General features: G+C 40.3%; 1 protein-coding gene across 8 annotated transcripts in view; it reads left to right on the top strand.

Moving 5' to 3' along the window:
* The window catches only part of BCAS3 (BCAS3 microtubule associated cell migration factor), a 354,038-nt gene that overhangs the window by 95,697 nt on the left and 234,010 nt on the right, over positions 1-24,331 (top strand). For all 8 annotated transcript variants that reach the window (XM_032200766.1, XM_032200765.1, XM_032200763.1 and 5 more), the window contains exons 14-15: positions 5,727-5,860; positions 15,565-15,829. In XM_032200766.1, coding sequence (XP_032056657.1) covers positions 5,727-5,860; positions 15,565-15,829 — 399 coding nt within the window. The remainder of the gene's footprint in view (positions 1-5,726; positions 5,861-15,564; positions 15,830-24,331) is intronic.

Below are 24,331 nucleotides of genomic sequence, written 5' to 3'. Positions count from 1 at the left end.
TGATGGCACATGTGTTACACTCAGAAGTATACACGGGCTTAGTAGCACTAATATTTGGATATATTTTGATTAGCATCAGCCTCAGAGAGGAGTTAAGTGAGTATAAATAAAGCTACTGTTTGTAGGTCAGGTCATACATTTCATAAAACCATGGACCATATAAGCTTCGTCACATCTTTGTGATTTGTACAAGGCTGCTTTTGCGGAGGAGCTGCAGTGAATAGAAATCCATCCAATTAGCACAAAGAGAGAAGAAACACAGAGCAAATGCATATGGACCGAATCAGGAGCCACTGTAAGTCAGCGTGGTTCCACTGAGCGCTCTGATCCTCTCCTTTGAAAACCTACAGAGCATAATATTAACGTTTCATGGCATTATTCTCATACTAAAAAAAAAAATATTCTGAGAAGTTGTTTATTTTTCTTTTTTATCACTGTATAAACAGAATATTTTTCAATATTCTCCACGTGCATGGAATTGTAAGAATTGCATTCTTAATTTAAGTGTATCCATAAATACATGTTTTCTTCATGCAGTTGTACGCCTGCTTTCCTAAAATTTGTACTCTTAGTGTCTTTTAGAACAAATCCAGCACAGCTTGAACGTGTTGAGTTTGTCGGTATGTAATTACAGAATGACATTGTTTTGGAAGGAGGAAAAAACCTTCTGTTATTCTGAAAGATGGCATTATTTAAAGCGAATTTACTTATGAAACCTAAACCCAGGGTGAAATTGTGTGTATCTCATTTGTATGCATATAATAAACAACTATGCAGTTAGATAGGTGTTATAAATAGGATGTGGTGGAGATGCTTAGGCTGCTAAGGTTTCCTAGATTTTATAGCAAGTACCCAACTGAGATTTGCTGCTCTCTAATTTTGCCTTTTGGGCTAACCAGCTGACGCCTAGCTGAAAAGAGTTATGTTCCTACAAGGCCACAGAAGCCTTAGTATTCAGTCTCCGTCTCCTTTGGATTGTGGAGAACTCTGTGTACCATCAGCAACTTCAATCCCACCCTTTAGGCCAACCCTCATCTATCAAACCCAGGCTGAGAGCGAGCGAGAGGAAGCTCCCAGATAAACATACAGCAGCGCCTCAACTCCTAATCACTCTGGGCTTCCGCTTCCAGGCCCTATAATTAGAAGTCCTTCTTTTCCTTGTATTCCCAGTTGACGCAAATGCTTTTTGTGGCTTGGCACCTCATTTAGGGCGTGGGCTTAGTTTATGGCCAGGCCAGAGTCTGGTTTAGTCTTCTGATACTGCATAAATAGCTCTTAACCCACAGTCTACATCTGTACTGGTTTTTCCTTTTATGCATATATTCTCTGTATTTTTTAACGTTTCTGTCCTGAAAGAAGCTTATTGTTTCCCAAACAGAATGCATGAAAAGCAGGAAGCTCTAAATTAAGGCAGATGTGTCTATCAGGTAAAACAAAGCTTCAGTAATTTTAATTTTTTTGCATCTAGGACATCAGGTCCTTTTAAACTGGATTTTAATCATCTCTGTGGATTTGAAAAACCACACAGTAAAACAGTCATTAATTTAACCTAGCTGCATACCTCACATTACAGATTAAAAAAAATCAAAATTTTGCCGAGAGATACATACTAAGTAATATCTGCTGTGCACATAAATTTCCACTGGGTTCTGTATATGCAAGACTTTCAATTGATTTCAGATGTTATCTGTTAAACAGGGATTAATGCCAGTTTGAAAAATAAGCAGGAAATCCTTGAGAATTACTCACTTTTCATCTATGATTATTCATACATAAAGTACATCATAAGAGAAAACATTTCGGAATGAACTTATGACAGCTTTAGCCCATATTTCCGTCTAAACAACTTTTTGGGAAAACTGTCACAAGGTCTTTCAGAAAGCGGAGCTGAAGTTTCCTGCACTTGAAAGTGAAAGTGAGGTAACTGCCACGCTTCGTGTTCGTGCGTCTCTGCTGGGATTAGGTATTTCTGTCCTGGTGTCATGGAGTGCTGCAGCGGTCTTTTATGGCAGAGAGATGGAGAGAGGAACAAAAGAGTTGAGCTGTAATAATTGAAAACTGTGATTCGTCGGTGTGAAGCAACGAGAGATGGAAAATACCACACCAAAACCCAAGTCAAATATTCTAAAACATTAGTGACCTATTCTTTGAATAACAGGAATAAGTAAGATGTTTGAAAATACTGTTTTGTAAGTGTATGTTCTTTCACATCTGTGGTATTGTGCTTGGGACCTCTGTGTTGATACAACTCTGCAAGTAGATATTTGTATTTCAAATGCAAATGTGAGTATGAAATCTGCTCCTTTAACTTAGTGAAAAAATAATTGCTAATACAAGTGAATGGCCTGTTTTCTTTTGGCTTTCATGTAATAAAATGCATTTATTCCAAACAGTGACAGACAGCAGGATTTTAGATTAGACATGCAAAATTGCCAAATCAGATACCACCCATCTTTCTGTCTTTAAGCGAATTCTTTTCCACCCACAAATATATTATCTTTCACCTCTACTTCTTCAAGCTATCAAAAAAAAAGTCCCCCAAAACACAAAACCCAAAAAACCCCAAGGCAAGTAGAGCACATTAATACAAAACCAAGAAGTGTTTATATCATATGGAAATGATCAGAACTGCAGATAGGCAAGCACATTTCTCTGCTTAATTTGCTCCGATACTGCGTATGTCATCAAAAGAATGAACAGGTAGCACCGTATGCTATATAGATTTGTGTGACCTGCTTCTTCGTGTGTGTGCTCCCAAAGTGAGCACCCTAGCAAGGGGTAGATAGAAATTACTGATATGGAAAAATCTCTTTGTGAGAAGGGTGAAATTATATCATGTCTGCATACTGTGGGGTTTATTGCGCCATCCACAGACACCTGCATTTCTAGCCAATATTGGAAATAAGATACTGGTAAGCTAAACAATGGCTAGATTTGATGGACAATGCAGTATGGTAATTCCTGTGTTTTCACTGGCTCGTAATTATTACGCAGCTTTCTGTCTCCAGCTTCCAGACAGATTGTTGGCGCATTCAGAGTTTTTTTTACGATCCTCACTGCACTGTGCCATGTGATGGGATACACATGAAAAGTGTGCTCAAAGCTCTGGGTGCACTCAGCTCTGTGTATTCATTTATAAAAGGCTTCTAGCACCTCTGGGGAAAAAAAAATCTGGGTTTGTGAAGGCTGACTGTTCGCTGCTGAGAGAAGCCTTATGGATTCATCTCTTCCAGCTTTTCTTTCTCCAAGGGTCCTTTCCATCTGGAGTAAGAGAGAGGTCAAGAGGACCAAAAGCACACTCGACTTCCCTGTAAAGCTATCTAATGTGTGACGAGAGGCAAACATGCGAATACAGAAAACAAATACTGTTGAATTAGGTCTTCTGGAATATCCTTGCTCAACTAATAGTGGCAGCCTAATTCTAGCACACAACCCCCTATATTTGATTCCAATTTTCTCCACTGGAAACGCTATATATTATTGAGGACCGCACACTTCACTAGGAGGGAAGTGTATTTTGTGATGTTTCAAGAACAGAATTAATGCAAATTGTGTGCATAATCCCACACTAAAGACTTGGCTGACTTGCACTTGAGCAACTTTAGCTGTATTTCCTATCAACACAGTCACTACAAATCAAGGAAATTGCCAGTTAAGCCAACATTAACATCCAGACCAACCTCAACTCGCATGCCTTACCGCCCAAACATAATACCCAAATGCACTCGTGGATTTCTTAGCTCCATAACAAACTCTCTTTCATTTCTAACACTCAGACCAGGAGCAGCAGCCTGCAGCAGTGAAAGTATGTCTACTGGAGAGAATCTTGCTGAGGTCGGATTTAAAATTCTGCATTTGTGTGATTTTGAGCAAATGGTTGTGTGCAACATGGGTGGCCTCTCTTTCTGTCCAAGCCCTACCAGCACAGTGGTCAAGCCGAAAAGGAAACTTTTAGGCAAATCTGTCTCTAAATGCAATTTACTTTTCTCTGCAATTCTGTATCTTACTGCTGGCGTGCCTCGTTCTCAAAAGTATTTGTCTTCACAAGATCTTTCTAAAAGTGAAGGTTGAGAGAAACTGAGGCCTGTGCCTGTAGGCGATGAGGCGCAGGGGCTGTGGCGGTGCTGTGAGGGGAGCCTCGTGCTGGGGCCTGCAGGGCCGCGCTCCTCCTGTGAACCCACGCGTGCTTGGGGAGTGCCGTTGGGCCCAGAAGGTCGACATTTTGGCTGAAATGTTCCTATTTGGGATTAAGGGCAGAGGTATTTCAGCACTGTCAAGGAGGGAAAACACTCAGGGCAGCGATGGAGTGATGTGGTAACGGTGGTTCTGTAGAAAAGTTAATTTAACTTAATCTTTACTGAGTGTTTCCCTGCTGCTCAGAACATGAGAGCTTTATTATGTTTTTTTTTTCCCAGTCTAATTCTGAAGTTTTAAAAGTGGTATATGATGGACTTCAGTGGTAATTAAGCATGAGGGTTTTGGAATTTGTACAGAGTGTGTTTGTTTAGCAGCTGTGAGTGGGTAAATAAACTGAAAACACAAACATTTTTATGACAGAAATAATATGATCATTTGCCCTTTGAATAGGTGTCATGTAAAATATGAAGACCTACATTTTTTTCCTGAAGGATAAGAGATTTCAATTCTGTTGTAAGTGGAGAATCAACACAACTAGAACTGTCCAGAAAATCCCTGGTTTTCTTTAGCAATACCTTGAAAATTATTTAGAAGGCACTTAAATATAGCTACTCAACTGCTTAAATCGCTTTGCACTTGAAGTTAATAAAATGTTAGAGGTTTGTTTTGGGTGGTATATTTTATTAATAAGCTAATACGGACATTTTTACAGAGAAAAATAAATCTGAAGTGTATTTATTGTAGTTTTAAATGGTGCCATGGTGCTGTACTTTTCTTATATATGCAAAATGTTTATTTTTTTGGTATAAAAATGTAAGCTTTTATGGTAAGTTGACCTTAAATATCTGTTTGTAAAGTTAAAACTGGGTTATGGACTGACATATAGAAGGAGAAAAAGTAAACAGCATATATAAGTTACTGTGATTCTACTGATCTTCTAATTTAATCATTTCAGTACATCCATCAGTGGCCTGTTTTCAATGAAGTTAGTACCTAATTTAATATTTCACTTGAAAGCTCTCAACTCTGATTTGCTGCCTTTCAAGCAATAAATCAGACAGTTTCTTTCATATACGTTTATAAGAAAGATGCTTCTTCAGTATTGTTTTTGGTATGGGTTATTTTAGCTGTGTTTTGTAGTGTTTCTGCTTTCTAAAATAGTGTGGAAACATCAATCTTTTTTTCATACTGGCTCTTTTATAGTGAAGAGCATTTGGGAGTTTCCAGTGTTCATCACTTCATTGTTTTATATTGGTCACACAAATTTCCCAGCTTTAGTTTGAATATTCCCAGATTTTTCAATTGACTTTGATAGATTTGTACTGTTCTACTTCAGCAGTGATAGTGTTGTATGATTTCAGTTGAAGTTTGGATTCATTTTTTATGAAATGAATCCTTTACAATTCAGTAATTTTCCTGCAACTGTTTTCTTTTGTTTACAGAAAACAAATTATAAAACACTCTAGCTTTTTTAGATAGACATTCTTAAGCCTCTTCTTTTGAAGTGATTAATCTCTTGTGCTTTTCTTTTTCTTTTTTTTTTTTTCTTTTTTTTTTTCTTTCTTTTTTTTTTTTTTTTTTTTACCCAGGGATGTTGCTGGTCACTACTGACACATTAGGCCATGATTTCCATGTTTTTCAAATACTGACACATCCTTGGTCATCATCACAAAGTGCCGTCCATCATTTGTATACACTTCACAGGGGAGAGACTGAAGCCAAAGTAAGTTAAACTATTTGCTGAAGAATAATCCCCAGACACCTTATACATTTTGTGTATGTTGGCACTTTAATGTTTGTTTCAGCACAGAAAGAGCCTTTCTTATGTTATAGCCGCAAAAAGGATAAGAGCATAGCGTTTAACCTGGACAATAATAAATTCTTGCCCTTTACAATGAGGTGCTGTCAGATTTATTCAGATATGACACTGCCTCCAAAGAGCCCAGATTATTAGCTGTGTTTGTACTTAACCTTTTCTCATGTAACATGTTAAACATTTGTCTAGTGCCTGTGAAGCAATTGTCAGGGTTTGCTTGACTTGGGTGGTAAAAGCCAAAGAAAGGCAATCAGAGAGTTGAAAGCAAGAGTTAATCAAAAGACTGTGATTAACTTTTATCCACACTTTAGCAAAATGGGGGATCTTGTTGGAGACTGTAGTGATAGAGTTTTAACTTGCCAATTTGACAAGCCCTTTCCTAAAGATTACATTAGGCTAGATCATAATAGTGTGAAAGGGTCTGAAATTATATTTAAAAATGCTCAATAAACTTACTGATAAAATGGGAAAATGTTAGAGGTATCACTCTATCACTGTTTGCTAGCATCACTGTGATAGGAGTAGTGCAATGTATTCTGCCTAGATCCGTCACTGCACTGCTTTTGGGCATCAGGAGAGCCTCACCTTTGTAGCATTGAGTAACTGTTGAAGAACCTGTTTTAAATACATAAATAAAAATGTCACCAGAGGGTAAGAAATGAGTCTTGCACTTGCTGATGCAATTACACACTGAAAGCACAAGCTTGTGACAGTCTGGCAGATGTAAACTTGTGTGACAGAGAGAAGCCTCGGGCACTGTGATTATGACCCTGACACTGGAAGCTTGGATTATTGTGGTACCATGATTACAGTTGCTTCAAACCTTTTTTTTTCCTACGGGTTGTGCAGTTTCCCTTAAGTTTTTTGCCTTACCTTTAGGAAGGTGTGGCAGCTTTATTTAATAATGTAATCGTTGATAATGTTTTAGTTTATGTGAATATAAATTCCTGGTAGTTTAAACACCCCAAAGCACTGCTGCTGCTGCACTGACAAAATGAAATTACGATTATAGGTAATGGTTTCTTATAGGAAGGAATAGCTAATCTGAAAAGTGAGAGGAAATAAGGAAAAAATGATTCAATATATGGGGTAATACATATAATAATTATCTCATAAATATTTTTTATAAATAATATAACAGGCACTTATTAGAGATCTGTCTGTACTTATACTCTGTCATCTACTAGAGTGTGTAATATAATGTCCTTAGTGTGTCATTTTTATTTTGCTTTCTTAGAAAAAAAATGTAAATATCCTATAACCAAAGTGTATTAGTCCAGTCAGTAGGAACAAAGACGTTCTTCTTTATTTTACAGCTGATAAATTTATTTTTAAGGCGTACACTGGAAAGCAAACATGACATGTTTTAGGACTAAACCTTTATTGATGCAAGTCTTTTGAATACAGCATTAGCATCTGTGTGAAGGTATTGCATTAAAATTTTCAGAATCAACATAGTAAATTTTTTTCTTCATTTGCCACAAAGTTTTCATTTGGGACATGAACAGTATAGCTTTTGGAATAGTATAAGATAGAGAAAATTCTAACCAGTCTGAGGCATATTGGTGGATTTTACAGATCCCTTGATAATTAAACTATCCAGCAACAGTATTGGGACCTGGGATTCTCAATGTACATCTATCATTTAAAACATTTACATAATACAATGAATGTTTCTGTTTTTGCTTTTGGAATAGCAGTGTTTTTGTTGTGTAGTAAGAAGGGTGTGAGTAGCACTAGACAAGAAGATTGGAGGCTGTTCAATTTAAAATTCTCAATGCAGATATTCTGAGAGACATTCTGGAAGCCTCCATACCTTTTTTCTTGGTAGGAACAGTATTTATACATTTGCAACCAGACTTTTTATCCCTGTTTTAAAGCTAATTGTGAATCAAGGCCAATGGTCTTAAAGGTCACCTTCTGTACTGGAGCTATAAAAAGTTCTAATTTATGTTGACGGACACGAGTGATTATCAGTGTCAAAATTAGTTTAGTTAGTTCTCATTGTAAATGGTTTAAACATCATCATATGCCCTTGATTTATTGGTATTTTAATATCTGTACTGAAATCATCTACTTCACCTCATCCCTCGTGGTCTCTGGGCAGACCAGTAGCTTTGTATGTCTCACTTGCCTCCTCGGAGAAGGTGCTGGGAAGTCCCTCCCCCCTGTCACTCGTGTACAGAAGCATCTTAAGTGGATTAAGTTGCCTGCTTAATGTTTAGTAAAGAAAAAGAAGCAAGTGTTGAAATTGCCATTATTAAATCTCTGTTTGATTTACTGCAAACAAGCAGTCTCTCTGAGTCACCCCTATGTCTTTCTATGAAGTCAGATATATTAGTTATACCTTTACTTTAACTTAATAAAACTAAAGAATATATGCTCCACTGTGCATTATTTTTTCTAAATTCATGACAAATTCTGATTTAGTTTGGGGTTGAGAAAATTCAGCCTGAAAGACAGTATCTGTCTCTCTTTATTTCTGAAATGCACAGAGTGGTTGAGAAGAGATCTGTAGAGGTTGTCTCCTTTCATGGATGTCAGGATCTTGTCCTCAGCCAAAGCACAATTTGCGCTGAGCATTTGCAGTGAGATGGCCACTCCAACCAGGCAGCATCACTGAAATCATCCATTAATGAATGGGGTAACACAGAGACTTCACACTTGGATTTTTATAAAAGGAAAAATGAAAATTTGTTTCAATACAGAACGTTGTGTTTGCCCAGACAGTCTATCCCGATATCTCCAGCCATGCTAGTTGGAACATTTCTGTTGGATGGGGGAGAGAGGGATGAGGCTGCTGTAAGTTTCCCCACAAGATGAGCTTTCAGTGCTCTAAAATGTAGCTCACAGCAGATTGTGCTGCTGTTCAGTGTACGATCATAAGCACTTTCTGAACTACCTGAGTTCATCATCCCCTGGACTGGTGTCCAAAGGCAGCTGCTCGCTGTCTTCTAAATTGTTAGTGATCTTTTCAGGGCTTTACTGCCCTGCAGTCCTCTTGGCATTGGCTTCAGGATGCTGAGGGAGATTTAGGTGCTGTGCTGCAGTAAGTAGGTTTCTTGAGCTTTTCTTCCTGGTTTGAAGTGAAAGGTAAGTAGTAGCACTCTCCCAGACTGTTCACAGCTGGTCTTCATAACATGGTTTTCCTTTTCTCTTTCTGCATGCTTTGAACAATGAAGCAGAGTGTTACTGAGCATTAAAGTGTTGTTATTGCAAATCTATGTTGTATTAGCTGACTTTGAGCAGCAAATACAGGAAGAAGTCTTATCAGCCGAATAAAACATTGGGACTGTGAAGATCACTCAGTTCCTAACTAAGCCACTAGCTTTTTTGTGTGACCAAGATCAAGATGGGTTAAGATGGAAAGTGGACCTCTGTCTCCTAAGGGAATTGTGAGGACAACGGCCTTGAAAGAATGTGAAGTACTCAGATACTTTGTTGGTTTGAGTGATGTGAGTCCTAAGGTCACAACTTGCGAGTTACTTTTCTGCAAACACAGTCAGAAGCCAGTCTTTCGGTTACACTGAATTAAGATCTTTTAGTCTTTAAGACCTACTTAGGCTTTAGATTTTTTTTTTCTTAAGAGAACAAGAACCAGCATGTTGGATGCACTGTGTTATATCACGAAGGCCCATTGTGAGTGCTGGTCGTATTTAACCATGGCAGAGAGAGTACTAAAGCTGTTAGAGATCCATGCTTGCACATTTCTGCTGCAAAAGGAAAAATGTGTATGTGGCACCCATTTTGGTTAAGGATAGATTTCTTACTGTAACAGTTCTTGCATTGTGAGTCAACACTCACTGCACTCATTTTTATCCAAGAGCATTTTATAAAGTTTTTAATGAAGATATAGCATGTTCTGAGTTGAGGAAGTTCATTTACTTGCAGATGAAAGTTAGTCTGTCACCTGATGATCCTTTCCTTTTGATCTTAAATTGTAAACAAAAAAAAAATCCTTGAAAACAGCATTATCTCAACCTAGAACAAATAAACGGAACGATAGCATCAGTGGGCTAGTGGCCAGGGTCCTCTGTAATCTTTTACGCTGTCAGACTTTTGTTATTCTGCCTCTCAAACTGCTGTTATAACTGACTTCAGTCAGTATAGGTAAACAGAGGGAATGATAAAAACATTCCAGCATGGGCTGCCCCAGAACACAGGCTGTTTTACACTTCTCTGTGGGACACGTGCATGTTTTCCTGTTGTGATTTCATGGAGATTATTGAAACTTGCATCACGTACTGAGTCCAGGTAGTGAAACACTGGATTGGTTAGCAAACGTCTGATATAAACCTTCATGGTTAATGGAAATTTCTTTCTTTATTGTGGCATAGTTATGGAGTCACAATTATTGAACTAGTCCCTGGAAGAGAGACTTTCTCATTTCGAGGAAAGAATCTGGGGACAGTCTTGAAATAATAAAGATTGATTAAAAGAAGTTGATCGGTCTTTGATGAAAGTAGACAATAAAAAAACTGCTGCAGTTAGAAGTAGCTTAGCTAACTAGGGGAGACTGAGCTCAAAGCATGGTGGTGCCTGCAATGTTGGTTATTAATACAGAGCAGCTATTCGGGCTGGAGGACCCTACCTGAATGCCTCAGTGTGCCCAGGTTCTGCTGTTGTTTTTATACAGAATCGAAATCAGTTTTTACTACTTAGGGAGGCAGAGTTAGGTCCGTGTGGGTCTGATAAATCGTATTGTGTAGTTCATGATTTTATTATTTTTTCATTTATGTTTGTTGTCATGTCATTTCCTTAATTTTCTCAACCAAACAAAAGTTAAATACAGAGCAGTTCTCTAATTTATTTTGACCCTTACCTCCTCAGCACTGCTGCTTTCATGTTGTTCAGGACTTCTTTTTTTTAATTGTACTTTCTGCCATCTTCCTGCACAGCATAATTAAATACTTAGGTCATGTCCTTCAAATAATGGCATGTTTTTTCTGTGACAGTGCATAGGGTGCATGAAACAGGATTACAATCCTATTGCAGTAGTGCTGCTCATGCTTTATTGTTGTTTCACTTCAATGTTGAGGTACGATTTAACACAGTAAAATGCCCAGGAATATACACAGTTACTGGTGGAATTTACCACGCCTGAAAAAGGGGCAGCAGGAGAAGAAGAGCACTAGGAAGATCAAAATGCATTTTAATCATTGTTTCTTGTAATGACCGTGAATATTCACGGTGCAGTGCTGTGAGCTGTGCTGTCTGTTGCCTTCTGCACACATCAGGAGGGGATGTGCCTGGGGAGGACAGGAGCAGCAGCACGTCAGTGTGGGGCTTTGCAGCCCCTTCCTTCCCATCACTCGCCTCTGCCCTATAGGTACCATGATAGCCCAGTACAGCTCCTTCTCCGTTGTAAGAAAACAAGTGATAGCATAAATGTAAGTGTTGTGCAGCAGGTTAGTACAATATTAACTTTCAGAAGCGATGAAATCGAGAGGCTGGGTATGGGCTGCCACTCATTCCCAGGAGTCGCGGTAAACAAGGTCACTGCCTGTCCCGTGTGATTCCTTGTGTAATCAGCCATACCTCTGACTACCCCATTTCAATCAACTGCTTTTAAAATAAGTTTTCTGTGTGCTGCCCTTGCTTCTGTTTTGTTTTCTCCCAGTTATGGCTTGAACTATATTTTTAAATTTTATGATTATATTCTAATTAACTTCATATTCAAATTTGGAGAAGCTGTGAGAATAAAGAATGATAGCAAAAACTTATATAGATTTCCTGTGTATAAAAAGTAAATGTATATCGTCTTTGAAGCTGTAGGCTTAGCTAATTTCCTCCAGATTCTCATAATATCAGAAATAATATTTTGGTCTGTACAGTCCTGGAAGCTGCTCTTCAGTTCGAGCGGTAGATCCACGACATACCCCTGTAGGAGTCCATACACTACATTACCCCACTGTCTTAGTTCCGACTCTGAAAGCTAGGTTTTAGCATGGTTTTCTGAAAAAAAAATAACAAAACAAAACCTAACAAAAGCTAGGTTTTCATGGGGTTTTCTGAAGGATTTTCCAAGCACAGGGAGGTAGGCTCATGGAGTTACAAAAGAAGCATTTTCAAGAGGACGACCCAAGCAGTGTGACTGGAGATTCTTATTTCACATCTGCACTATTTGGAATTCGTGGAAGAAGGACAACATTTGAGTACAGCAGGAGTCGCAGAATACCTGCTTTGGCCAGGGGAGCACTGAGAACACGCTCTGTTACAACACTCTGGAGTTGTCTGAAGCGCGTTATTCTGGGCCAGTAAAGGCTTTGGCATTCCTAATGCGGACCTTGAGGTACCAGGGATTTCACCAAACCTTTTGGGTAGCCAAGTAATGTAGATCGAACCTTAAGTAAGCAAACAGCTCACAACCTAGGAGGAAGTAGTCATAAAGCTAAGAGAAAGCGCTGCTATTCCCCTCAAAACTATTTGATATTGCAATTTAAAGTATCTTAAATGTTCCTGAGTTAAGCAGAATCACAGATCTGTATTTCCTTTTATTGGCACAGACAGATTAAATTTTGAAATACAGACATGAGTATTAAATCTGAGGTTGACCTTGAGCTAAAGAGTAAACTTTACATCATGAGAGATCTAGTGTACTTTGTACTTTATTAACATATATCTGTAAACACTGTGGGGTCTTGATTGATCTTTGGTATCTAAACATTACATCATAATTAACAACAAATCCAGAAATATATTATAAATACATGAAATAATAGTACATTAACCTAAAGGACAGCAATAAATTGCAACGCTTAGCATAAACTTGAAAACCACTAATGGGCCACTGTGCAGTTTGTTTATACTAGAAGCAGTCAAGAACTCTGCGCAATGTACAGTAACAGTGTGGTGGATAATAGCAAGTCTGATGTGATAATTTATATTTTCTTTTCATGGACACACACAGCTGATTTTTCAAGTGATTTCTGAGAATGCTGTAGCAAGCATTCTCCTCGCAGCCTGCTCCCCTGCTTTCTTCCAGTTCTGCTGAAGAGGAGTTAAGGACTCTTTTGTGCTGCACAGATGGGTTTGTGCTGTTTTTTTTTTTAAACATAATCCTAAGGATGCATACTAAAAAATGAGTATTAAAACGGAAACAGACATTTCTGTTATGTAGTACAGTGAGATACAATTTTTTCTCCAGCATCTCATGGAACCGTCCTCTAAAATGCTCTCCCAAAAACATGAGAGGGCATGGGGGAGACGTGAGTGACAGCAGTGATTTAAAGAGTTGGGCGGTGACATTGAAGTACCGGGGGGCCTCTGTGTGTGTCTGCCCTGGGAAGGCGGCTCCGAGATGTCAGTTTGCAGGGAGATGGGCAAAGTCCCTTCAGACCGCCGGGGTTTCAGGGCAGGAGACTCTTTGGCAAGGAGCAGGAAACTATACAAAGTTTACTGAGCAAGATAGAAACAGCTTGTGTTGGAGGCACGGAGCAAGTCAGCAGAGGGAGAAAGGAAGAGAAAAGCTTCTGCCTTGAGGCTGGGACGGACAGTTGGGGAGATGAGGAGGGAAACGGAAAGCTCAATATAATTGAATACCAAATATTTGGAAGGCAGGGATGTGTGCAAAGGCAGCAGCATGTAAAGACAGATGTGGCCATTCTTCATATTACCAGAGATTAAAAATAGGGCCTTAATTAGGGTTGGAAATACATTACAGTAGGCTTAATGATTTTATCGTATTAATGATTTTTCTATTATAATGGAGAATGGTAATTTGTATACGGTTGGGAGGTTTGATTTGGACTGGTAGAAATCGCCCCTTTAAACTGCAGGTATTTAAACCCTCCTGGTGCCATAGTTTTTCTCAGACTCCACAGCTTTGGGGTTTCTTTTTTTGGCTCTCACTAATCCCCGTGGGGTCTCTAATCCTTTTTGAGCAATCTATTAAGGTGAAACACTTTGTAGGCAAACGAGGAGCTCTAAGTGCTGTGACTTTATGTCAGTAAGAGCAGAATCACTGGAAGTGCCAAACCTGTCAGATTTCAGGGAGATTGTTTAGCCATATCGCTAGCAGATCGTTTGGATATGTCACCGTAATTGAAAAGAGCAGGTGTGTAGCGCTGTTTTTTAGTTTATCTGTGTAACGTTGATGAAGCATTTTGTGCAGTGACAGTCTGTCAGCCAAATATCTTGTCACAAGTCACAAGACTTAAATCCTTTTTTTATCTCAAAGGCTTCAGGGCTCAGTTGGAAACTTGCACTTTGATGAATACTTGCTGCTTTTGTCTGGAATAGCTGGAATGCATTTCTGGAATATTTGTCAAGATTTTATCAGTGTTTACTCCAATTTGAGTACCTAGTGTATTGTAAAACTGGCTTCAGTGAAATCTTAAAGAATTTTATTTAGTTTATGCTGTTTAATAATATAATGAAAACTAATCCTTCATCTATGTGTTTGTTTGCTGTGTTAAATCCCACTTCTCTATGTAGTTCTTTTTAGTCAGCTTTTACCTTTAAAAACATTTTTGGAAGAATTGGTTTAGGATTTTTTTCTATGATAAATCATTTTACCCTAGACTACTTGTTTTCTTGAGTTGTCTGCCAGTATGGGGCTGGAAACAAAGTTTAATCTCGCTTTTAAAGCATTCCTCAAGGAGCAAGAATTTGCTTTCCATCAAAGTGTTATGTAAAGCACACTTAAAAGAGAATGAAGTCCTTCTGGGGTTCATACCTGAGATCCACGCAAGGAATAACTACAATAGAAAATACTTCAACTGTATTTCTATATTTGCTTCAAGACCAAGCATTTTAAGCTACAAGTAATGGTTGTCTTTCTCAAGTGATAGATAAGAACTCATATGTAGAAGAAGAAACCTAACTAGGCTCTTTCTTGGGACTTTAATAGCTGATCAGTGAAGTTTGTTACCTTTAAAATTGAGTGATTTTATAGAGAAAAATAGCCAAAGTCATTAAGTTTATTCCTGACAACATTTTAAACCCAGAAAACCAGAAGTTTTAGTTATGGGACACCTGGATGGATGGTAGTGCCACTGAGGGACAAACTGAGTAGCAGGATCAGAGACCATCAGAGACAGCTTTTGAAAATCCTGGCCATTGATTTGGGGTTGGTTAAGTTACATGATATGTAGGACATGGTTTTTCTGTTAACTTTAAGTACAGTGTTGGGTGCCAGTATTTGTCAAAATCAGGCCCAGGGATGAGATGTCTCTCTTGTTCTCATCCCTCCCTTTTCCCCCTTGTGGGCAGTGTCTAAAAATCAAAATAAGCAAGCAAATAACAAAACATGTAATTGAAATGATTTCCCAACTCTTTTTAGAACTAAATTCTATTTGAAAATTACATCAAGCCATTGTGGCTTTATGTAGTGCTTTGCATCCTGGGATGTTTTGATAAGTTCAGGCCTGTTTAAAAGAAAAAATCTCAGAATATTTTGAAAAGTGCATAAGGGTTGGAACTGGGTACTGCACTGCATCAAAGTTCAGTTGGTATTTATGAGAAAAAATCAAGTTACTGCCAACACTTAGTCTTTTTATTAACATTTCCAATTAAGATTTGTCTTCTGTTTAGAACATGCTAGTCCATTTCCTTTCAGAGGTGCGTGTGCATGGATGACCACATTTCCATTTCACGTCTCAATTTTCTAGGTACAAGATATCTCCTTCAGCCATGACTGTCGCTGGGTTGTGGTCAGCACGCTGCGGGGCACTTCCCATGTCTTCCCCATCAATCCGTACGGCGGCCAGCCCTGCGTCCGAACACACATGTCACCCCGCGTGGTGAACCGCATGAGCCGATTCCAGAAGAGTGCGGGGCTGGAAGAGATCGAGCAAGAGCTGACATCTAAACAAGGGGGACGCTGTAGCCCTGTTCCAGGCCTGTCAAGCAGTCCTTCTGGCTCACCACTCCATGGTAAACCCCTTTTTTCTTTTTCATCTCCTCCCTGCACTGTCAGGAGAACCTTCCCTCTGCGTTGCTAATGCCCATGTCCTCCAAAACACTTCAGTTCCCCCTGCCTGACACACGAAGGTTTGGTTCCTAAACACCATTGGAGATGTTGACCTAAAAACCTAGTCTTCCAGCTTCTCAGTAAAGTAGTATTTGGTAACACCCTGAAAAACAGAAGCTTTGAATTTACTGCATATTGCAGTAATTGATTTAGTTCATTGTTTACCCGTGTAGATTTTGCCACTAAAAACTGAGTTTCTTAAAGTGAGGTGCTGCAACTGTTATGCAAAAATACGTGGGGTGTGCAGATGTTACAGGAATGAGCCAAGGCATAAATACTTAAGAAAGATAGCTCTAGTTTTGCAGCCTACTTAAGTAAACTGTGCTACCACAGATGTGTTAATAATTTCTACTCTAAACTGAAAGTTTGGAGGTCTTCAGGTTTCTTACTGCTTATCCACGTGGATGATCATGAAGCACATCTGGATATCCACAATAAATACTCGTCAAGGAGAAATGTGAAAACTAGGCATTATGAGGTTGAGGACATAGGTTTTTGACCACCTTTTTGTTGTTTGTTTTTTCATTTTATCTTTTTTTTTCCCCTTTTTTGGGGGAGGGGAGGGGGAAAGGTGACAAAGTAATGTACATAGGGAAAAAATCTTAGGAAGCTTAAAAACCTTAAATCCTACTCCTGTGGTGTGCATGCTTGTTTTTGCCCTTCTCTTTGACGAAGCCTTAACTGGAAGGGTTGTTTGGATTCAGAATTTGCTGCATCCTTACCTCTCCTTTTTGAGAGTAAGTCACAGCTTCCATCAAAGTGAAAGTTTAAATACCAGTTTGGGATGGCTAGCCACACTTCTCCAGTCCAAAAGTATTAAAAATCACAAGAAACAGTTCCTCTTCCCTAATTATGAGTAGGATTAGAAGTGCTTGTGAAACCCCAATTGTGTGCTGTCATAGTCAACATCTTTACTGCTAGAGATAACCTTTGTGAGATTTTTGAATGAGAGGAACATTTTTATGGCTTGTTGATTATTAAGGGGACCAGAGTTGTCTCTGAAGAAGCCTCTGTGTTTTCTCCTGTGGACGTTTCTAAACCAGGTTTTCTGCATAGCTGTTCTGGAGCCATGCTCTTCTGATTGGAGCCACTGGAAGGCACCCAAACTGTTCTCTCTAGTTTCCTCGTTGGAGATACTTGTGTATCTACCATTGTACATGTAGTTTCCTTCTCTCTCATCATTGTAGAGCAGCTCAGCACGTCATGCTTGGAACAGACTTGGGATTGCAATAAATGTTTACTACAGCATATCCAATCCCTTCTAACTGTTGACATCACATAGAGGGGGGAAGGAACTATCAATTTGAGTAGCTTTCATACAACCAATTCTGTTTCCTGTCGGGAAATTGCAGTAAATTGCGGCCTTTACAGTACTGTTAGATACATTTGAAGTTTTGAATAGTTTTGACACTTTTTTAGAGAAGAAACATCAGTTTCATTTGCTCTAGAACCCTCAGTGATGGGCAGGTTTTCTAGGTGGAAGAAAGACATGCATGGGCCGGGGTGTTACTGAGGGAGAGGGAGCAGGATGTATGAATGTGTCTCAAGAGCTTTAAGACTTGAAAAATCAGAGTTTTGTTAAGATCCCTCTGCAGACATCACTGCTCTATTTAAAGAATTCGCTGCATTTGAAGGCCGCTCCTGGAACTGAGAATTAAGGCAGGCAGGTAACTTCATGCAGCTTGTGTTCATTGCTTTTGTAAAGAGTAAAAGTTGGGTATGTGCTGAGGCTGTTTGGTGGTAACTTGCAAGGCTTCATATGAAAATTTTACATAAGAAAGTGATGGGAATTGTGTGAAAAATGTTGATGTGAAAGAAGTACGTATACATATACATATTTTTATACCTACACACACACACACGTACATACACATACAAATGCTGCTATGGAGATGACAGATCTTGTTGATACATGGAGGACAAATAAAACAGAGAGAACTTGGTGTCTTTCTTGCATATCAGGTGGGTTTCTTTTAACACCAGCATCTCCTATCCACCTACCAGGCTTGGCATAAGAGTACGCAATAACTGTAGGATTTTATACACATGTTGTTGTTTAAATGAGATAATCCAGAGCACCATGGTGCTTTACATGAAAATAAGAGTTTTTAGAGTCAAAGCGAAACAGTTGTCTTAAAAAAAAACAGAAAGAAAAAAAATGTTTGAATTAAAATAATCCATTTGGTAAAATCATTTCAATAATCTTTTAGTTTACCTAACTGATGGCAGGCAGGATATTGAACCATATTATATGCCTTTTATAAAAACCCATTTATCATCCACTTGGAAAAGAAAACAACCGAGTTTCACTGTGTCTTTCAGTGGAGGGATTTCGTGTGTGTGTGTGTGTGTGTGGCAGCTGGATTAGCCAGAGACTCTGGTAATTATTTTAATTTGTGAACTAAGATGGGTTTACACAGATTGTAACAGGTCCTTATCATATTATAATGTGAAATAATTATTTTTTGGAGGAGTTAGGGCAGTCTGGTGACAGGAGAGCAGATGAGTCTGCAGAACAGTAAAGAGCAGCTTTGGGTTTAATTCTTAGCTTTACTTTTAACTTGCTATGTGACCCTTGGTAAATTTTAATTCAGCTGATTTTGTCTATCAGCTTCCTATTTTGTAACAGAAGAATAATAAACTCTGTGTTCCCCATGTATGGAATTATTTAAAGTTTGTAGTTTCCTTCAAGAAAGACTGTTACTTAATCATCCCCCACCTGTTTGCAGTGGAAATACTAGCACAGACCCCGCGAGCGTGTCCCGGAGAGCACCAGTACTCGGGCACAAACTTCTGATTACTGACGGAGTCAGGAGGCTGTAATAAACTCATTTTATTTCTGGAGGATTTTTTAGTGTGGAGTCTTGAAATCATGATTTTCCTCTTAGATCCTTTGCAATCTACAAAAGTGTTCAATAAGCCTTAAGCTACAGAAACTGCTGTTAATCCTCCTGCTGTTATTTCGTTTCCATTACAACAGCCTTGCTACAACATTTGGCCAAAAAAAAAAGGGACTTCATGAGCAAAATACTGGCTTGTTATCTTCCGTTTTTGATTAGCAATTATACTCCATTGATGTTAACTTGTGATTAGCTTTTGTTCTTGTAAATATTTTCAGAGTTCAGACTTCGTAATATTTTTCTCACTTGTTTTTTTTAACTCCTAGCTTCAAAATGAAACTATTTGCTATGTATATAGTAGCAAAGCAATCTATTTACATTTTGTTCCCAGTCCCCTACAAACTGTTTACCCACACAATGTAAGCCTTTATTGGGGGTGGAGATGATTTCATTTCCAAGTGAATCATAGTTTGGCTTTGTTCTTTTTTAGCAGAATGAAGCAAACTCTTAAATAGGGGATGACAAAGAGGTATTTCCTTGCACCTTTTATAATGAGCACGTATTTTGTGTGGGTTCTTCTGCCTGTTAAACCAGCGAAATTATATTTTTGTCATTATGTTGAGTTGCCAGAGTGCATTGTCAGTAATACCTGAGTTATTAGGTTGGGATTTACAACATCAGTTGGTTGTGAGGCTGGACATTAGAGTAAAATATGGCCTTATGTGACCTTTTAACTTGTATGAAATGAGGGTGGTGGTACTCAGCCACCTCACATGTACACGGTGTGCAGTAAATGATAACTGGTTAGAGCAGGACCATGCCCACAGATTTATCCCCTGTTATATCTCCAGAATGTGAATAGCAAGAAGCATTTAGGCATAAAAATGCAGTGCTTTAGCTGGAAAACTGAAAGCTCTATAAAACTCTTACTATTTTCATTCTGCAAATGAAAAATTACAGGTATGCTGTTGACATTGTGCCTTGCACCAGCAGTAAGTTAAAGTCTGTCTAGCTCTACCCAGAGGTTCCTGCTGCTGATTGCAGGATTCTCCATAATCAGAACAAACTAGTAAGTTGTGCACACGTTGAACCTTTTGCTGCACATCTCGGCCTACTAAAATGTTCAATAATAATCCAGTACCCTCTGAATTTGTCTTGTCACTTAGTTGGGGATTGAAGTATTTATTTAGATGACACAGTTTTGCTGAGAGACCATTCCTAATACACAGTTGTTCTGTTTCAAATTTAATACCTATGCTGAAATGCAGTGCATAAATGTAGAATTATGAAAAAGCACGCTGCTCTGTATACACTGCACGCAGACTTGGATTTAGCTCTTTAGAAATATTTTAGTGTAGCGCACTTTCCATTGGAAAATCTTTTTTAATTTTAAAAATAAAAAAAGTTCTCCTCTCCCTTTTCCCTCCTGGCGATCTCAATGCGATTAAAATCCAAGCATAAATCTGGAAGTTCGATAAACATGCACTCCGCGATGCTTTAAATATTTTCGTGGTACTTTTCACTATTTCCCAGAGCGAAACTACTTTTACTAGGAGAATTCTTATGGGAAAGCGGAGTTGAAAGGACTGACATCACCAGCCCTTCCTGAAAAACAGATTGGTTTCCTTTAAGTAACACTCACTTAAGAAACCACCTATTTAGAGCGAGGCAGACGAAAATAGTTTCAAAGCAAACGAACGGGGCTGATAACTCGCGGGGCAGGCTCTGAGGCCGCTCCAAACAACGCGGGCAGCGCCTCCTCGGCGGGCCCGGCCTCCACCTGCGGCCCCGAGGCCTTTCCCGCTCGGTGCCCGGGGCCGGGCCGGGCCTCGCCTCCCCCCGGGCCCGCCGCCGCCCCGCGGTGCCTCAGCGCCGGGGCCCGGGCGGCCTCCCCGGCTCGGGGCCGCTCGGGGCCCGGCGGCGGCCGCTGCCCGCCAGGGGGCGACGCGAGCCCGGCGCTGCGGGGCCGGGGCCGGGGCCGGGTGGCCGCGGGCAGCTCCGCGCTCCTCAGCGCCTCGGGAGGGGTCGCAGCGCCCCGAGAGTGCTTGAAGGGGGCCCCGGGTGGGCTCGGGACGCTTGGAGATGTCCCGGGGATGATCACGGCTTCCACCTCTCGCTGCTTCCCCTCCTGGCTCCGGGGGTGCAGGCAGGAGCCTCCAGAGCCCCAGAGCTGGGCAGAGGTGGGAGCTGCTGGCCCCAAGCCCGCTGCTTGGAAATGAGCTGTGGCTTTAGCTGCTTTTCTTTCTTTTTTTTTTTTTTTTTTGGTAATGGATGGAGAATCAGTGAAGTGAAACAAGTGGGTGGTATATTTTGGATAGTTTCTGAAGTGGAAGGAAAAGATCCCTTCCCTTCAAAGAAGTAGGGAAGTAGACTGATAAATTCTGTCGCGAGGGAAGTTCGCGGCTGTGCTTAAAGTGTTTCAGAAGTGGGCTTTTTTAAACAGCGTTGAGCTGAGACTGGGGCAAATGTATGTTTGCTTTACGTTTGAAAAAGAAGTTGCAAGTACTGCAGATAAATTGAAAATTGAAAGAGACTGACATCAGAAGGGAATTGCAGTTCTTGAGATATGAAGTGTAAAAATATATGACTGAGTGATTTAGCACAGCAAATGCCAAAGCAGTGGTCAAAGCAAACTGTTTCAGAAAGATTGTGGGTAGACAAGCAGAGGGGAAGTAATAGGTAGTACACAGGAGACCGCGATGTCAAAGATGGATCGAGAGGTGAAAGGGAGGTGGAAAGGAGAGAGGAGTTGGATTACCGCAGATGTGAGTGTCCCACTGAAGTTTTCCTGTCAAGATGGATGATTTCAGTATTGGGAACATCAAGCTGAAGACAATTTCTGTAGGGTCAAGTGTTGTCGGAGGCTGTAGTAAGGGAGTTCAAGGAGATGGTAACCAGATTTTTAAGAGTTTCTCTGTAAATGATTTGATAAAATTACATTTTTGGATTCTATTATTTATCAATTGCTTCACCAATTATTTCCTCCTGGTTTACAGTAAAGCGATATTTTTCCGTCTGCGAACCTCACCAGTTAACCAGGTGTATAAAAGGCAAGCCAGCGAGTTTCCTTCTCATGCATCGTGCGTAATGAAGACGTCCTGCAGTTCACGCATCTCTTTGGGTGGGGTTCTGCAGTTCTTGCCAATTGGCAATTGGTAAATAGCAGTGGTAGTGATGCCCCAGCAGGAGTGTGCTCCCCTGCATTGTGGCTTCTCTCTGTGCTTTGTGTGACAGAGGACTGGGTACACTTGTATACAGCTGGGCGCCTGCAGAGCTGAACTGTGTTCTAGAGGAGGAATGAATGTGATCAGCATAAAAGCAGGCAGTAGGATTGAACTAACAAGCCCGCTGAAAAGAGCTGGTCACTGAAGGACTGGTGCAGGAAAGGTTTATTGAATGGTCGCTGGAGAGAGACTTTTTACTCGGGCAGATAATGATAGGACAAGAGGTTTTAAACTAAAATAGGGAATTTAGATTAGATGTTAGGAGGAAATTCTTCACTCAGAGGGCGGTGAGGCCCTGGCACACACTGCACAGAGAAGCTGTGGGTGCCCCATCCCTGGAGGTGCTCAGGGCTGGGTTTGATGGGGCTCTGGGCAGCCTGGACTGGTGGGTGACATCCCTGCCATGGCAGGGGGTCAGAACTGGGTGGGCTTTAAGGTCCCTCCCAGCCCAAGCCGTTCTGTGGTTCTGTGAATGGTGTTTGTGTCTGAAGTAGCAAAGCGGAAAGGGCTGGGAATGGGCCAGGAGAAGAGAGGTCCGGTACAGTGGAGACAGCATGGGCCAGAAACTTGGTGGGTCAAGGAATATCAGGGGCTTGAGAGAGCTGCAATCAGTGAAATGACAAAAAGCAGCTTCACCCACCTGACACAAACCTGTCATTTGGTTGAGCAGAAGGTGAGGAAGTAGAATCTAGAGGTTTTCAAGGCCATAATCAGCTAAACGAGGTTTAAGCGTTGAAAGTGTTTCATGACCGGTGAAGTTTGGAATGAAGGAAGGTGAAACCACGTGAAGCTCTGCGTTAGTGACCAGTGAGGGAAAGGAAAGGGAGAGGAGCTGGTGGGAACAATCATTTTATCTGATGGACGTGCTGAGTTTGAGCCCAGACACCTCCTGCTGTCCCTGGCAGTGGGTTCTCCAGGGACACAGCCACTGGTGCTGCTGGAAGGGAATCCAGGACAGATCCCTTGTGCCTGCAGTCCGGATCAGGTTCCCTGTGTATATGATCGGTGATTGATTATGCAGTAAATGGGTGCTGCTCTTGTTGTCTTTGAGTTTATTATTCTTAAGTAAGGCATTTAAATCAACTGTGCATTTTTGGTAGTCTGAAAAATGTAAACACTTTATGGAAAGAAACGTAAGCATTAAGATTGGAAATAAAATATACTTGTATCTTTTAAAAGGTTTATCTTTACCCTTAAATATGCTGATTTGGCTTATTCTTTTTGCTTAGTCTTTGTGGGCTGTTAAAATCAGTTGCTTTTTCCCATCTCAAGGAAATGCATCTTTGACACTTCTCATGACCTGAGTCACGATGCTGTCACAGAGCCAGAAAACATCCTTAACGGTCATGGGTAAAAGAGCAGAGCTGCCGAGGGTGTGTGGTGGGTGGAAGAGCGAGAGAGATTGCTATGGTTTGCTTCAGTTCCTATTCTATGGGTGTTTCAGACAAGCCATTTATTATAATTATCCATGGATATTATTATGAAGTTCTCATATGCAGTGGTTCTCAAGGCACATTTTTGTTCACACAACTTGGGATAAATACTGTGCATTCAACCTGGGTTGAATTCAGACATTAAAATATTTGTGCTAATTGTTGCAGCCAGAGCAAGGGAAAATAAAATAAAGGTAAAAAGGTGCTAAAAAAAAGATAATAGTCACAGATGTATTAACATGTAGTTTATCATAAATACTAAATGCTAGTAAGCTAAATTTGGGCAAAGGGGTGTTTTTAAACTTGCCCATCTCTTCACCCACCACAGCTGCATGTGGAGGTGTCCTTCAGAAACTCCCAGACTGGTCATTTGCAGTTTCTAACACAAACTGACCAGTTTTTCTGGCTGTGCAGTCTCGATGGAAAAAAGCTACAGTTGTAAAGATCATGTTATTCTGTATCATTTCAAAGAGGAGCCTGAGACCCAACTTTTCTAAAGTTCACAATGCTGAAGTGCCTCAGAATCACCCCTGAAAGAAGGCTTTGAATTCAGAACCGTGTTGATGTGAATCCTGACTGGTGGACGTGGCAACGAGGAGGAGTGCCTGCTTGTTTTCTTGAGCTTTTCTCGAGCACTTCAGCAGCAGACAGTGTTAGTAAAATTCCTGCATACAAGAAACCAAAGTACCAGTGGGACTTCACAGCGCCCAGAACCTGCCTGCATGATAACCTTGTTGTGAAGTCTGAGCCCACAGAGTCCTTTCCTTGGAAGGTTTCCAAACTCAAGTCCAGTGCTGCGGTAGCTATAGCTGCACGGCTTCTGCTCCAGAGTTGGTTATGGCCACACGTTGGGGAGGATTTGTAAAACACCCAATAGCTGTACGCCTAGTAGTTAGAAGAAACCAGCC

Source organism: Aythya fuligula, chromosome 20 (assembly GCF_009819795.1).
Source record: "Aythya fuligula isolate bAytFul2 chromosome 20, bAytFul2.pri, whole genome shotgun sequence".
Lineage (NCBI taxonomy): Eukaryota > Metazoa > Chordata > Aves > Anseriformes > Anatidae > Aythya > Aythya fuligula.
This window is presented reverse-complemented; position numbering and strand designations above follow the sequence as displayed.